The following is a 16,554-nucleotide window of genomic DNA, read 5'->3' on the forward strand; positions in this document are numbered from 1 at the left end:
CTTTGAAGTCAGGTGGCTTGGATTTAAACCTCAGTCTAGACACTTAGAACTGTGTGATCCTGGGCACAAGAGCTAAGCCTCAGTTTCCTCAGCTGTAAAATGGGACTACTTATGCTGGAGTTACATAAGGCCTATAAAATGCAAAGCCAGGTGTGGGGTAAGTGCTCCAAAAATGTTGACATAACTTGCATTCATTGCTTTCACTGCTTGTGAAGTCATTCTGGATGATTGGACTGCATTGATCTCTATCTTTAACTTTAATTTGTTTGGTGCTTAATGAACTGGTCAGTTCTCATGCTAGATATACTCAGTCTTTTAGATTTGACATGTGTCCTAAGACTTTTCATTTGTTTAGAATGTTGTTTTTATGCTAAACTCAGTGGGTCGGTTAGTCGTTTTGTGGCTCTTTTGGGAAGATATTTTGCACTTAGCAGCAGTTTAGATTGTCAATAAGGAGCTCATATTTTCTGTAATAGACACAGAGAGTTCTCCAAAAATGAATCTATTCTCTGTCTCAAAAAACACGTTTAAGTGGAATGAAAAAGGCCTTAGGATCTACACTGGTTTAGTTTTGGTTTCTACTTTGACATGAACTTATAATATCGCCAGACGTCCAATTAAGTTAAAAAACTGCATCTGGGTAGTTTCTTTGACAAGTACTCACCCTAGTTTCATGATCCTCCTCTTTTGCTGTCATGGTATCATTTAAAAAACATTTCAGGGGCACCTGGATGGTTCGGTTGGTTAAGCATCTGACTCTTGATTTTTAGCTCAGGTCATGATCTCACAGTCATGAGATCGAGCCCTGCATTGGGCTCATCGTGAACCCTGCTTGCAATTCTTTCTCTCTCTCCCTCCCTCTCTTCCTGCCCCTCCCCTACTTGTGTTCTCTCTTTCTCTCTCTCTCAAAAAAGAAAAAAGCCAAAGAAAAACATTTCAGTGTTAAGTTCAGCATGATGTTTTACTGGTTTCTAGTTCTTAATACCCAGGGCTTTACTGTATTTCCCTGTTTTTCTAAGTCTTCTTGAGTGTTTTACTGTTTGTTTTATTGATTCTTTTTTTAAAAAAATGCTTTCTTTTGAACTTAAAATGAGTACTTAAGAAAAAGGACAATGAAGACAGAGTTGGCAGTTTAAGAGACATTTCCCTCTATTTCCTTTGAAGTTTGTTCCTGCCTGTAAATCTCTAAAATTAGGCACTTAGAAGCTTTGGGGGACATGTGTGAGGAAAAAAGGAAAGGGTGAACAGGGCGGAATTTTTAATTTTGACTTCTTCTTTTTCAGAAGGTGCTTAACAAGTAAAAGCATCCTGTTTATACGCTTATGCACGTTTAGATATACATACACACATCTACATGATGCTTTTTAAAAAATGAGTTTCATGATCACATAAATAATAAAATGCATCTCCCACCTACTGCTTCCTGAACCTGTCGTGTTGCATGTAAATGTAGAGAATTTTATATTTTTAGCATATATTTGTCAACACTACCTCGGAAAAATTTATTGGGAAGATGTAATAATTCTCACTAGTCACACAAAGAGCTGTATGTGAAAACATTGGATTCCTCTTTTACAACTCACATGGTGCTTTTCACAAATCTTAATATTTCATGAATGTAGTGAAGCATCACTATGATTTTAGAGATGGAAGGAGGCTCAGAGAATGTGACTTAAGGTCACAAAGCCTGTAAGGAGGACTGCATCCACAATCCGTGACTTCTGAATCCCAAGCCCCGTCTGGTTTACTGTGCCATAGTGAAATCAAGGGCAAGATCCTCCATGCACACAGAATACCAAACATTGGAGGGAAAACACAAAAGTCTTGGTCTTGGCCAGAGAGGTCCAGTTAAACATCTGTCTAGCCTACACCTGCAGTTAAAGAGTTTTTTCCGATTGCACTTTGTCCTCGTCTTAAACCACAGTCGCCGGTGTCCTGAAAGGTGTTGTTTTTATGGCACCAAGAATTACCCCTTCCCTTTTATCCTCTACGTCCTGTCTGTCCACCATGTTCAGCGCAGGCTGTTTTAAGTCAGGTAGCATTTACTGTGTCAGATGGGTTTCAGGGTACAGCTTATGTACAAGTAAATTTTAGGTGTAGTTTTGGATTTTCAGCATGGAGCAGTGGCATACTAGCCTACTGCTGAGTCACTTACAAACCTATCAACCACTGCTAAGGCTCTTTGTAGGTTCAGGGGCCATCAGCAAACCAACACCCAGATCCTTTGCTTGTTTCCGACTCAGGTCAGCTATTGGTATCTGATGTGGTCTCTCTTTAAAATACCATGCTGGGGCGCCTGGGTGGCTCAGTCGGTTAAGCGTCCGACTTCGGCTCAGGTCATGATCTCACGGTCCGTGGGTTCGAGCCCCGCGTCGGGCTCTGTGCTGAAAGCTCAGAGCCTGGAGCCTGCTTCAGACCCTGTGTCTCCCTCTCTCTGTGACCCTCCCCTGTTCATGCTCTGTCTCTGTCTCAAAAATAAATAAACGTTAAAAAAAAAAAATTTATAAAATACCATGCTAACTCTTTTAAGCTCCTCTTACATTCAGGCCTTCTCCACAAGTTGGAGATGGCCTCATTCGAAACATCCACTGGGTTGTTCTACACCGTGTTCAGGCTGAGAGCCTGCTTCTCAGCCTGACATCCTGGGGTAATCTTCCACCCACCTGGCTCAGCTGCACTGGCCAAGAATAACAGAAAGTGTACACTTTTCTGAGCAAATCCCTGGGATCACACAACTGTCATTCATACAACCTTAGGGACTGAGTCTGTGTCCTCCACAACTAGCACGTGGCAGGCACAGGGCAAGTGCTCAGAGAATTCTAAATGAATAGATTCTCAGTCCCCTGATGAAATGAGACACAAATTACCCAACTTTAAGTAGTTTTTAAAGCTATAATATGGGCCCCAGCCATACCATCTGGATCATGTATCTTTAAAAATATAATTTATCTGAGACATGGGATGGGATTCTTACTGATTCAGGAATTATTTGCAGGGCAGTTATTGCCAGGACTTCTAATGCTGCAGGGAAAGAAAGTCATAGCTTCAGTAGCTGCTATATGTACTCCTGCGGGTACTTTGCTCTTTTCCAGAGAGAGGCAGAAACGCCCTTAAAAAGTCTTTTAGCTGGACAGTGTGCATCCAGTTAAAGCTACTGTATTGTATACTTAAAAGTGGTTAATATGGGGGGTGCCTGGGTGGCTCAGTCGGTTAGGCTTCCAACTTTGGCTCAGGTCATGATCTCACAGTTCGTGAGTTCAAGCCCCATGTCGGGCTCTGTGCTGACAGCTCGGAGCCTGGAGCCTGCTTCAGATTCTGTGTCTCCCTCTCTCTGCCCCTCCTCCACTCACACTCTGTCTCTGTCATTCAAAAATAAACATTAAAACAAATTTGTAAAAAGTGGTTAATATGGTAAATTTTACAACAGAAAAGAAAAAGTACTTCAAAAAATTTACTAGACGTTAGATTTTTGGAACTTGAAAAAAAAATCAGAGAGGCCTCACCACCTCTTTGGAACCTCACTGCTAGAATGCAGTAAAATGAGCAGCTAGCTACTCCTTTCTCAAAGAAATAACCCCTTACACACTCACTGCATTGGTTAACTCCAAGCTTTTGCACAGAACTTGCAAAGCCCTTCATGGTCTGGCCTCTTGTTTCCTTATGAAACCTATACAGTCTGTGATCTTTTTTCCACTCCGTGAACAGGACACTTTCTTACCTTAGGGATTTGCAATAGAGTTCTCTGTGCCTCACACACTTTTCCCATCATTTTTTCTTTTTAAATTAAAAAAGATTTTTTTGTAGTGTTTATTCATTTTTGAGAGAGACAGAGCATGAGTGGGGGAGGGGCAGAGAGAGAGTGAGACACAGAATCTGAAGCAGGCTCCAGGCCCTGAGCTGTCAGCATAGAGCTCGAACCACAGGGCTTGAACCACAAACCGTGAGATTGTGACCTGAGCCAAAGTCAGATGCTCAACCGAGCCACCCAGGCGCCCCATAAAATTTTTTAATTTTAGAGTGAGACATAGCATGCAGGGAGGGGCAGAGAGAAAAAGGGAGAGAGAGAATCTTAAGAAGGCTCCATGGTCAGCACAGAGCCCAACATGGGGCTTGATCCCATGACCCTGGAATCATGACCTAAGCCAAAATCAAGAGTCGGACATTCAACCGAGCCACCCAGGCATCCCATTTTTTTTTAATTTTTAAGTAAACTCTACACCACACGTGGGGCTTGAACTCATGACCCCAAGATCAAGTCCTCTTTAAGGAGGCAGTTTTTTTTTTAAGTTTATTTATTTATTTTGAGAGAGAGATGGGGGGAGGGGCAGAGAGAGAGGGAGAGAGAGAATCTCAAGCAGGCTCTGTACTGTCAGCATGGAGCCCGATGTGGGGCTCAAACTCATGAACCATGACCCGAGCCGAAATCAGGAGTTAGATGCTTGATCAACTGAGCCACCCAGGAGTGCCTAGAGAGGCCTTCTTGAAACTGCCTGAAGTTTGGGCCTCTTGCTATCTCTGGATTGAGCCATCCATTGATCCACACTGTCGCAGAAGTCTGAATTTTTCCTTTGTAGCGTTTAATACAATTTCATTTGTGTAATGATACAATATTTAGTCTTCCCCACAAGCCTGAAAGTTCCACAAGGAAGGGACTGTTTTCTATTGCTAACCATGGTATTACCAGGGCCCCAGTACATTGTATACAGCAGGTACTCAGTACTCTCTCAGCAGGTACAGCCGTGTCCCACAAATCTATCTTATTAGATAGTCTCCAAGGAATAGGTGGAGAGGTACCTAAAGTTGATGAGCTTGGTGGTGGAGACGGCGGCTGAGCGGTCAGAGGGGTGGAGGAGCTCAGGGCTGGTGCAGTGGGGGAAGCAAGAAGGGATACTGAGGACACTAAAGGATGCTCACCGAATGAGTTTGTCCCCGTGCTCTCAACATCCCATTTCCACCCCAAATGAGTCCTTCTTCAATCATTTCTTTAGAGAAAGAGGTAAACATCTGAGTAAAAAACCAAGGCCAAAACAGCTTTGCAGAATTATAACATGTCCCAGAAACCAGTCACGATTCAACTGGATTGGACTTCAACACAGAAATGATTGTGTTCCTCCAAATCTTCAGTTTAGGAAGCTCCCACTCCTCCAAGATGTGGAAAGATGAATACACCTTCTTCTGCTGCCAGTTGCTGAGAAAGAAGTTTTTTCTCCTGATGGACCAACACTATTTCTTTTTTGCTGCTCTTTTCCCTTCTCCTTTCCTTGGTTTCCCTTTGCCACGAAGCTTCTTTAGACGCATCTGCTCATCCTTGAAGTCCTGATGCTCATCTCTGAGTGGAGAAAGAAAAAGAGCCAGTATTTGTACCTGAGTGGAAAAGCACACCAATGTAGCACTCTTCCCTTAGGCTGTTGTGGTTATTGGTCCTTGACTTCTACAGGGCACGTGCTCAGCCTGGTGAACAGAAAGGACAGCGAGTCCCCAGTGTATACATGAGTTGTGTTCCAGAAGTTCACTTTGAGTCACAGTGTCCCCACGAGCGACAGTTAAATTCCCAGGCCAGCCCATATAAACCTATGCAACTATGATACAGTGCTAACAATTACCCCAAATTTCCCTGTAACACTAAGACTGAACAGAGGGAAGCAGAAAGTGGGTATGAGCTTCAATAGCCACACAGAGACCCTGAGGGCCGCAGGAACCAGTACGTCCTACAAGGAGAAGAGGTCTGGAGGAAGCTGCCTTCAAGGCCATGGATGATTCACACGAAAAGGCTGCTGGGGAAAGGCTCAGGTAGAAGGAAGCCAAGTCAACAGATAGAGTTAGAGATCAAGAAGCCAGGGTTGTTTGGACATGTGGATGGGGTGTTAAGACGGCCTATACTCTAGAAAAATGTCTGCATTCTAAGATCAAATACCTTTTAACATGTAAGTTCTAGAACCCATTTCTTTTCTTTATAAAGTTTATTTATTGAGAGAGAGAGAGAGCATGCGTGAGCTTGTGCGCCTAAGTTGGAAAGGGGTTGAGAGAGAGGAGAGAGAGAATCCCAAGCAGCTCGATCCCATGAACTGTGGGATCATGACCTGAGCCAAAATCAAGAGTTGGACAATCAACTGACTGAGTCACCCAGGTGCCCCTGGAATCCATTTCAACCTGGGTTTAAATCACAGCTCCATCTAACATTTAGTAGCTGTATGCCTTTGGATAAGTGACTTTTCCCTCTCTGTAGCACATCTGTAAAGAGTGGATAATAATGGCATATGAATTAAATATGGGGGGGAGGGGTTGCTGGGCCCAATTTTTCACTCCTTAGGTGGTTTTAAAATAGACTGGTTTTCTAGGGTACACAGTTTCATTCCATGAACAGGATGGACACAACTGAGCTATTTGGAATTCACTATGATTGCCCTCAAATAATCTATTCTCAACAGAGCAGCCAGAGTAATTCTTCAAAACTCTAAAACTCAAAAGTTTTCTTAAAACTTCATTCCTCTGTTCACAGGCCTATGAACGGTTCCCCATTTCACCCAGAGTAAAAGCCAAGACCTTGTCATGGCCCTCAGAACCCTTCATGATCTGCCTATGGCCCTACCACTCTCTCCATAGCCCGTGCTACCCCTGGAACATACCAGGTACACTCCAACCTCAGGGCCTTTGCTCTGCCTGGAAAGTTCTTTCCTAGGTCCCACTTGACTTACTCACTACCTTTAAGTCTCTGCTTAGACCTCATCTTCTCAAAGAGGCTGACCTTGACTGTCCTGTTTAATACTGTGACCCATCCTTTCCCCACCCACCACGTGCCCTTCAGCATTCTTGATCCTGCTCAGGCGGCTTTACTATTTTTTCCCCCACGGCACACTCAGCTGTGTAGCGTATCCGCTACATCTGTTCTCCTCTTCTTCCCTCCCTGCTCCACTCCCGCCAACCCTCAGCCAGAAGGAAGGCTCCAAAGGCAGGGGTCTTTGTCTCTGTGATGCTACAGCCCAAGCACCTGTGTCACTGAATGAGTCAGTGTTTATGAGAACCTGTGCGTCCCTCCCTCGTTTGTAGGCCTTTGAGCAATATTTTCTTTATTGAAGATCGTCTAGTTTCATCCTGCCCGATGCCACAGGAGGTCTTCCATTAGAGGCACCATTTACCATAACCAGTGACCAAATACATGAAAAGAATTGTGCTTTTCCACGGATAACTAACCACTAAGTATTTTTTCCCTATCCCCAAAGATAGTCAAGGTTTTATTTTTCAAACAAATGTACAGTGGCACCAAACAGGTAAATTAAAATAGCTGAATATGACTTTGTTATGGGTTATAATTTTCTACTCGGGAGATCTGCCTTCCAGTGATATTTTATTTTGGGTCACAATACAATTTTTATTTTCTGAGCCCAGACTAATAGCAAGGGAGAAAGCCCCAGAGCAATTCCAGAAATTCAGAATGTGTCATGGATTATAATCTCTCTTAATATATTAACTAAGAAAATCTATTCTGTTTTGTTCACTGCTGTTCCTCTAGTGCCCATCTTAGTGTCTATACATGGAAGATACTTAAAAATACTTCTGTTGTATAGATGAGTGTACCAATTTTTAGTTACCTGGAATGAATTATTAATTTTATTGCATTAAATAGTCCCAAATTAACTTTTGTACTGCTGCCTTAAGACATGTGCAATTAAAACATACTAAATTTTCTTAAAGAGTAGATTTATTTATTTTTAAAAGATTTTACTTTTAGGTAATCTCTACACCCAACATGGGGCTCAAACTTATGACCCCCGAGATCAAGAATCACATGCTCTGACTGAGCCAGCCAGGCACTCCAAAAAGTAGATTTATTTTACATTAAAAAAAAGGTGGGGGGGGGCCTGCGTGACTTAGTTAAGCATCTGACTCTTGATTTCAGCTTAGGTCATGATCTCACGATTCATGAGATCAAGCTCCCAGTAGGTGTGCTGTTAGCACAGAGCCTGCTTGGGATTCATATTCTCTCTCTCTCTCTCTCTTTCTCTCTCTCTCTCTCTCTCTCTCCCTCCCTCCCTCCCTCCCTCCCTCCCTCTCTCTCTCTCTCTGCCCCCTCTCTCTGCCCCTCCCCTGCTCCGTGTCTCTCAAAATAAATAAATAAACATGAAAAAGTAGATTTTAACTTTACACAATTACACACTGTTTGAATTCTTTTATAATGAGCATGTATTAGCTTGGTAATTAAGGCTCTCTTTTAAAGAAAATGATCACATAGGCATTTGATCTCTTTTCTTTCTGGAGCAATACATAGTCCCAAGTACCTATACATACACAAATATGGAACACATGGTATTTAGAGCCTGTGCAATCCACATATTACTCTTAAAGGTGAACTACAACTTTTTTTTAGATCAAATTAATATATCAAAAAGGGTACAAACTAAAAATGCCAAAAATAAATAAACATTAGAAAAGGGGGCACCTGGGTGGTTCTGTCACTTAAGCATCTGACGTCAGCTCAGGTCATGATCTTGCAGTTTGTGGGTTCGAGCCCTGCATCGGGCTCTGTGGTCCAAAGAAGCCCGCTTTGGATCCTGTCTCCCTCTCCCTGCCCTTCCCCCACTCATGCGTGCTCTCTCCCTCTCTCAAAAATAAACACTAAAAAAATTTTTTTAAATGCCAGAAGAAGGTAGAAGCAAGTAAGAACTGCAAAAAAACTGTCACTAGGAAAGAAAGAAGGCTCCCATAAACTCGCTAGGAAGGGGATGGGCTGCAGGCAGGGCCTCTCTTCATCTGACCAATCAGAACCTGCAGCTCTGGCGGCCTGCGGGGGCGGGGACAGGGTGTGGGGGGTTCTTCTGCAGAATTTGCATCAGTTTTCCTCTGCATCCCTTTAAAGTGCTCTTAAATTAATAATTAAACATCTCTGTAGCTCAATATCCAGTCAGTTTGTCCAGGTTTAGACATAATTAAAATCTGTCTTCCACTAAGTGCATGTTTCCTTTTTTTTTTTTTTTTTTTCCTGGTGTGACCATTGTTGAGTACCTTAAAAGCCTTTCCCCCCAAAACTGTGCCTTTTGAACAACCTGGGCACTTTTATAAGAGCCAAAAAACTATTAGGATAAAAAAACTAACTTTTTCCTTTTCTGATCTCCTAGAATAATCTCTTACAAGTTACTCTTTGTGCTTTTTTGCCATTACCTATAGAGGCCAAGACAACGTAGCGTCCCCATGAGTGCGAAGTAAGTGTTGTGATTTGGATACCAGTCGTAAGTCTCCTTCCTCTTGGCTAACGGTTGCTCACTGAAGAGCTTCACCACTTTCATGGATTTGGAATCGGTGGGCCTGGCGACTTCACCAAAGAGCCGGGCACTGAGACGACTCATGCGCAAGGCATATTCTGAAAGTGAAGACATTTCCTGAGCAGCAAGGAGCAAGGGTCCCTACAGAAAATGAGAAGAAACATCAACAGGTTAGTGTATGAAATTCTAAGATTAACCAGTGAGCACTTTAGAAAATGAAACCAGCAGGCCACACGTGCATGTCATGTGGCCGACAGGACATGCCTTGGAGTTGGGAAATGTCCACAGTCCGAATGGTGGTTTCCTTTGCATGCTTTATTTACATTTCTAATTTTTACATTTGGGATTTCCATACTATTACCTTGCTGTAGTGAACTTTTTACAGTGAACTGTTTTGTTATTTACTGACAGCTTACCTGTTTGTAGGCTAGATGAGGACAGGCAAATGAGTTATCCTACCACAGCATTGTTATTATACCTTCAGAAAACACCCACCTCAGCAATCTGCAGAATAAAAATGCTGACTGCTTGCCATCTAAAGGTTTAATCATGGCAGAGAAATAATTATCCTGTTGTCTTTATTATCAGCCCTTTGAACACTGTTCTCCTCAAGGGCTCCAGATGGCTCTGAGAACTGCTAATGAGTTATGAGGTCATTTAGCCTCTAGGTTGCTGGACTGAATTCTGCCTAGAGACTGAGAGCCATTCGGGGAAAAAAACAAAACAGAGACAGTAGTCTTATAAATAAACCCAACGGCTCTTAAGATTCATTTTATTCCTGAAAGGAAGGACTTACGGGTTATAAGGTTATCTGTCTTTTCTTCCGTCTTATATACTCTGCCTCAGTGCACGCCAGTTAACTTCTTATTAACTGAAAACAGTACATTGAATGTTGAAAGAGGTAGGAGGATGCTATCCGTAATATGAAGAAATTTCAGCTAATACATATCAAAAATTAATAGGCGATACCTAAGAATCAAGAACATTGCTGGTAGAATAGCCGTCCCATCCCATCCCAGGCCAGATGCAGAGCTTCCTGGTGGCTGATGGTGCTAGTTACTGTGAAATTTGGAGAGGAGAATCTTTGCTAAGAAACTGTCCTGGGGGACAGTCTGGTGGGGGTGAAAAGGAGTTGATATCCAAACAGAAAAAAGGCAAAAACCTATCTTGAAAAACCAATCGGGAAAAAATATAGAAAACAAAAATATTTCCTAGAGGGCCTGGCTGGCTCAGTCAATGAAGCATGTGGAGTTTACTTAAAATATAAAGTAAAATCTTAAAAAAAAAAAAAAAAAATAACACCCTCTAAACAAGAAAAGTGCCCAGTAAATTTCAAAATAACTTGCAAGAAAAAAAAAACCCCAAAACCAGTTTAAATTAAGGAATTTTTCTTGTCCATTTCAAGACCCATTGAAAGAGCAGAGGCTGACCTCAAAACAATTGCAGAATGTCGATCTCAAACCAGTTACCAATCGTTTAACACCAACCAAGCAAACCTGGGCCAATAGTGCCATCTGAAGGCCAGCAATGGGAGAACTATTGGATCTAGGGTCTCTTCTCTGCCCCTCCAACCTGGGGATCCCATGCAAACCTTGCTTTTTCCATTTCCTGTCAGCACTCCTGTTCTCAGATTCACTTCTGTCTCAACTCTTAGAGTTGTGTGGATGGGAGTGGGTTGGGTTGGGTTGGGTTGGCTTGTTAGGGGTAAAGTTATATTTTCATCAGTGAGAAAAAAAGGCATTAACAGTTCAATGTATAAATACGAAATCGTAATAAATCAGCGCCTGTAAACCTCTAACGGCCTTGCAGACTCCATAGTGGTCTTCAGAGGCTACAAAGTTTCTTTGCATGCTTTACCTTTCCTCTTTAAAGTTATCTTTTTCTGAACATCAGATTTAAAAAAAAAAACTAAAACAAACGGTTTCTTAATCACCTTTGCTTTGTTTTGCTTAACTGCTATTATGGCATTAGAATAAATTTCTTCTGCAAGTGCACAGTATTTCCACAACCAATTATTTGATGGCCAGGGAACTATTGTTTTGTTACAATGTTTTCAGACAGATAATGTTCCAAATTCCATTGCTTTTTTTCTTTTTTTCAAGAGTTCTTTTTTTTTTAATGTTTATTTCGGAGAGAGGGTGAGCAGGGGAGGGGCAGAGAGAGAGGGAGACAGAGAATCCCAAGCAAGCTCCACACTGTCAGCAAACAGCCCTATGTGGAGCTCAATCTCACCAACCACGCGATCATGACCTGAGCCTAAATCAAGAGTCTGGTATGTAACCGACAGCTGTCCAGGCGCCCCCCCCCCCCCCCCCCATCGCTTTATTTTTAAATGAAGATGCAGCATGGAGTCCTGAGGCCTAGGTTTGCATCCTGGCTCTACCATTTATCAGCTGGGTTATTTTAACAGTTACTTATTTTCTAAATCTGAGTTTCCTTTTTGGAAAACAAAGCTTGCGGGGCTACTGTGAGAAATAACTAAGACTGTGACAGTAAATAGTTACTTAAAAAAAGAAAAAAAATCTAAATGTGTTTTTAAGTTTGGTGCTCCTATGATCTAATCGGACACAATTATTCTTTGTCCTTATTTAATGCTTATCTTTGAAACACTGTGTGTGAACAGGGGAGGGGCAGAGAGAGAGAGAAGGGAGGAGGGGGAGAGGGAGAGGGGAGGGGGGGAGGGAGGGAGGGAGAGGGAGAGGGTGAGGAGGAGAGAGAGAGAGACAGAGAGAGAGAGAGAATGAATGAATATCCTAAGCAGGCTTCTCGCTGTCAGTGCAGAGCCCCATGTGGGGCTGGAATTCACGAACCGTGAGATCATGACCTGAGCCGAAGTTGGATGCTTAACCAACTGAGCCACCCAGGTGCCCCTATTTATTTTTTAAGGTTTTATTTTTAGGTAATCTTTACACCTGATGTGGGACTCATGCTCATGATGCCAAGACCAAGAGTCACATGGTCTGACTGAGCCAGCCAGGTGCTCCTATTCCTTGTCCTCATTTAACCATACAAAAAAGGAGATACCTTAGGAAAAGAGGTACACACTTCATGCAGTTAAACCGCTATCTCCCTGGAATGACATCCTCACTTACAAAAACTGACAGCCAGAGAAATGCAGGGGAGGGGACCAGCAGCTCAGTAACTTGAAAGGCAGCAAGGAGGAAGGGACCCCTAAGGAGAGTGATCACTGAAGCCATCATAGGATACTAAGTTATCTCCAGGCCCACTTTGTAATGTAGGAAATTACTGGGAGACATAAATGGCAAAGAAGTCTCATTAGAATCCATTGGGACACGGCTATACCACAAAATCCAAGTCCTAAAACTTTTATGATGGAGAAAGGGAATAAGCCTCTTCAAACCTGAATCCCTTACTAGAAATAAAGATCCATTTGCTAAAAAGAAGAAAACGGAAAATGATTATAACAATTATCAATTACTGCTCTGTAGTCTCCTTCCACAGAGCAGACATACGTCTCTGATGAAGAATGGCATAGGAGCTTGGTACGCTCTGTTTTGTTTTAACTTTATTTATTTATGGGCGCCTGGTGGCTCAGTCCTTAAGCATCAGACTTCAGCTCAGGTCATGATCTCATGGTTCATGGGTTAGAGTTCCACAATGGGTGAGCTCGAGACCCACTCTGGGTAAAAACAAAACAAAACAACACAAGCCTTGCTTTGGGTGAGCCCCGCTTCTCTCTCCTCAACCCCCCTCTCTTTGCCCCTCATGGGATTCTATCTGCCCCTCACTCACTTGTGCCCTCTCTCTCTCAAAAGTTTATTTACTTTGACCGTGAAAGTGAGCGAGCCGGGGGGCAGGTGAGAAGCAGAGAGAGGGAGAGAGAATCCCAAGTAGGCTCCATATTGTCAGCACAGAACCCAATGTGGGGTTCGAACTCCTGAACCATGAGATCATGACCTGAGCCAAAATAGTCAGAGGCTTAACTGACTGAGCCACCCAGGTGACCTCGTATGCTGTTCTTTTTTTTAACATAGGCTAAAACAGCTACACAGTTCTGTTGTCCATAAATACTGGTTCTAGGACTGGTAAATTGTCACTTTTTACTGGCTTTAAATTTTTTCTTTTTTTTTAACTGGAAAGCCTTACTTAGGATTTTTTAGGATCCTAGTATGCCTCCTTACAGAATCTTTGAATTTTATGTTACAAATAAAAAGATTATTTTAAAGACAATAAAGGAAAAGGCAAATAACTTACAGGTCAAGATTTTTATTTGCATGAAGCCATTCCAGCAAGTATAAAATAGTCACTTAAAAACTTAAAAACATCATTTTTCCTTAAATGAAATCTAAAGTAAACAGTACCATGAAGAAAAATTAACTGGAGTGGAAAATGCTAAGGAAAAAAATATATATACATATATATGTTCAAATGTACTGCAGCAAGACATGTTAAGCCCACACAAGAAAATTCCCATATTTTTACTCTAGCATAAAGGGGCAAGTTTCATTGATCTTTTTGACAGGTTTGATGCATTTAAAAGTTCAGGTTTTGGGGGCATCCTGGGTGGCTCAGTAGGTTAAGCGTCCCACTTCAGCTCAGGTCGCTATCTCAGGGCTAGTAGGTTCGAGCCCCACATCAGGCTCTGTGCTACTAACAGAGCCTGGAGCCTGCTTCAGATTCAGTCTCCTCTCTCTGCCCCTCTCCTGATTGCGTACGGTCTCTCTCAAATATAAACACTAAAAAAAATTTATAAAAAAATAAATTAAGGTCAATAACTGGCTTGGGATTAGGTTTGCTTTTTTTTTTTCTTTGAAAAGGGCAGATGAAGTACAGGAGTTCTTAACCTGGGTATCCCTTAGCGGGGTGAATCCCGTCGAACTTTAAAAGTGTATGTTGAATGTGTGTGTGTGTAAATTCTGCTGGGGAGAGTTTTCATCATTTTCTCAAAACCACTGGTTACTGGAGAGCACCAGCTTTGCAGTAGAAAAACCATTTGGAATCTTGCCTCTGCGCTTTGATGGCCATTTCGTGTCTGCAGAAGTAGGTATCCTTTGCCTCCGTTTTCTCATCTACCACTTGAGTAAGTTACTACCTCATGTGTTTTGAGGCTGACACGCATAACTCGTGGCACCGTGGTTGCCCTAATAATCATCAGGTCTCAGGGAACCCACACACGTTCTTCCCACGTGTTTCACAAAACTAAATACGATGCTTTATTATTTTTAAAACCTGGTACAGACTGTCACTGGGTCGTAGGGACACGAACGCTCTGAACGTCAGTCCGCTTTATTCAGTTCAACAAAAACGCCACCAACCCCCTGCAAATGACTGGATCACGCCTGCTTGTGATGGAAGCAGGTGTCAAGTCAGCGGACGCTTGTATCCTTAGGGTATTCCCCAATTTGTTTTTTTAAGTTTGTTTTTTTTTTTTTTTTAATAATCTCCATACCCAAGGTGGGGCTGGAACTCAAGACGCCCAAGATCAAGAGTCGCATGCTCTTCGGAATGAGCCAGCCAGGCGTCCCGCAAATATTTTTCTTTCAACTGGCAACAAAATTAATCTGCATCCCCACACAAAGTGACGGTACAGAATACCGCCGGATGAGCTGACAAACCGAGCCTTGCACGCTACCTAATCAGAAAGAGAGTAACTGTGTCAGAGAGGCAACTACGCTAGAGTCCTTCGTTTGGTAAATTCCCCCATTTACGCAGGAAAAGGCCAACTTGTCTGTTGGACGGTGTGAAACCACCGAGCTGGTTAATAATGAAATCGAATCGTCTTATTCTTGGCAACTCTCCAAGGCTGGAGACCCTCGCAGAACCTCTTCCACGATCGCCGGAATCGCACACTTACGGAACCCCCCCCAAAGCTCCCGGACAGCCTTACCTACGCGCGACCTTCCTCTCCCGCGGGCCCCTCTCCCGGAAGGCCCTCCCTTCTCCCGGAAGGCCCGCCCCCGGCCGGGCTCTAAGCTCGGAAGCCACTCTACAACGGAGAGCAGTGGAGAAACAGAAGCTTGCGGCTAGAGGGGAGCCCTAGTGAAACCCGGAACTACTAGCGCTCTCTCTTGGAGGCCTCAGAGGTCCTACTTGGCACCTGCGCAGTGAGGGCAGTGCTTCGGGTGTGTGGACTGGAGGTGGTGGTTTAGGGAGGAAGATTGGCTTTGCTGAAAAGTCTTGCAAGGTTCGCTAACCGTATTTTGTTGGAAAAGAGCTACAAACCCTCCAAACCTCTAAAGTAATGGTCGTGCGCGTGCCGCGTGGTGGAGGATAAAATGCACTTTCTTTTTTCCGTTCCTCTTTTTTTTCATCCAGCTTAGGCCTTGATGTGCTCCAAGGGCATTGCTTGACTAGGGGCTGAAGGGTTTTCTGGCCCATCGGCGATGCCATTCCCCTCTCCTTGCACTTACCTACTCATTTTCTAATAGTGGAGTAGTAACACCTCTAAGAGGGCCGTTCTTGATACCTTTTGCTGGATCAGGGCGCCATTTGGAGCTGCCTGTTTATCTCCCCCAGTGGCCCTTCAGGCAGGAGGGATGGGATATTTATCTGACTTTTTAGTAGTTACCTAGATAGGCTTGGGAAATAGTGGAAATACTGTATTTTCCTCCATGCTAAATCTGCTCTCAAGCACGGCACACCTCAGGCATTGTATGAAGTCTTTATTGACTGATAGTAAGGCTGAAGACATTATTTTCTAAGCATTATTCGAAGCCATTCACAAATACTCCAAAACGTATCCCGGAAACCAGGTGCATCAGCAGTATGCCATATACCGGGAAGGTATTCTGTGGACACTCTCTTCCCTCCTATAGAATCATGTTATTTTTTGACGTTGTTTTAAAAAGGGAAAAAGAAGCCCCAAATGGTATCCTTCCTCTGCACCCATACCCACCACAGCAAACCAAAACTTAATCACAGTTTCAGCCTCTCTCAAGAACTTAACCTTTTAACAGTCAATCTGAAATTTCTTGATCTGCACTAGTGAGGTAATCTGCATGATAAAAACCCCCGTCTTCCCACCCCCCACACAAAAAATGTCCTGAGTTGAAACAATTCTTTCTTTTATTTTGCTAATAATTTTCTTGCACCACCCTACTACTATTTTGTACAACTCAGCTCGTTTCTACTTGCTAGATGGGATGCTTTCTGATTCATAACTCGCTTAATAAAGCCTAATGGATCTTTAATTTTATTCTGTTGAATTTTGGTTTTTAGCAACATCTTATCAATCTAGAATTTGCTCTTATCAAGTTAAGTTTTGACAGTTTATCAATCTATGATATTTACCATATCAGCCTTAGAAACTTGGTCTGGTGTGAGTTTACTGCAGTTA

The 16,554-nt window shown here is 42.9% G+C and overlaps 1 protein-coding gene across 1 annotated transcript; it reads right to left on the reverse strand.

Moving 5' to 3' along the window:
• Positions 1-4,556: 4,556 nt before the first annotated feature.
• Positions 4,557-15,199, reverse strand: MRPS33 (mitochondrial ribosomal protein S33). Its single transcript, XM_060633290.1, has 3 exons — positions 15,106-15,199; positions 9,157-9,398; positions 4,557-5,329 (listed from the first exon to the last, which is right to left on the reverse strand). The coding sequence occupies exons 2-3, from the start codon at positions 9,369-9,371 to the stop codon at positions 5,224-5,226; spliced, it is 321 nt and encodes a 106-aa protein (XP_060489273.1). The 5' UTR covers positions 9,372-9,398; positions 15,106-15,199; the 3' UTR covers positions 4,557-5,223.
• Between the last annotated feature and the right edge of the window lie 1,355 nt (positions 15,200-16,554).

Source organism: Panthera onca, chromosome A2 (assembly GCF_046562875.1).
Source record: "Panthera onca isolate mPanOnc1 chromosome A2, mPanOnc1 haplotype 2, whole genome shotgun sequence".
Taxonomy (NCBI): domain Eukaryota; kingdom Metazoa; phylum Chordata; class Mammalia; order Carnivora; family Felidae; genus Panthera; species Panthera onca.

Bases quoted from the DNA above. Each gene is read 5' to 3' on its own strand.
- MRPS33 (XM_060633290.1), bottom strand. From the start codon at position 9,371: ATGTCTTCACTTTCAGAATATGCCTTGCGCATGAGTCGTCTCAGTGCC. The intron at 5,330-9,156 runs GTAATGGCAAAA...TTCTCCACTCAG, and splicing joins CGTTGTCTTGGCCTCTATAG to AGATGAGCATCAGGACTTCA.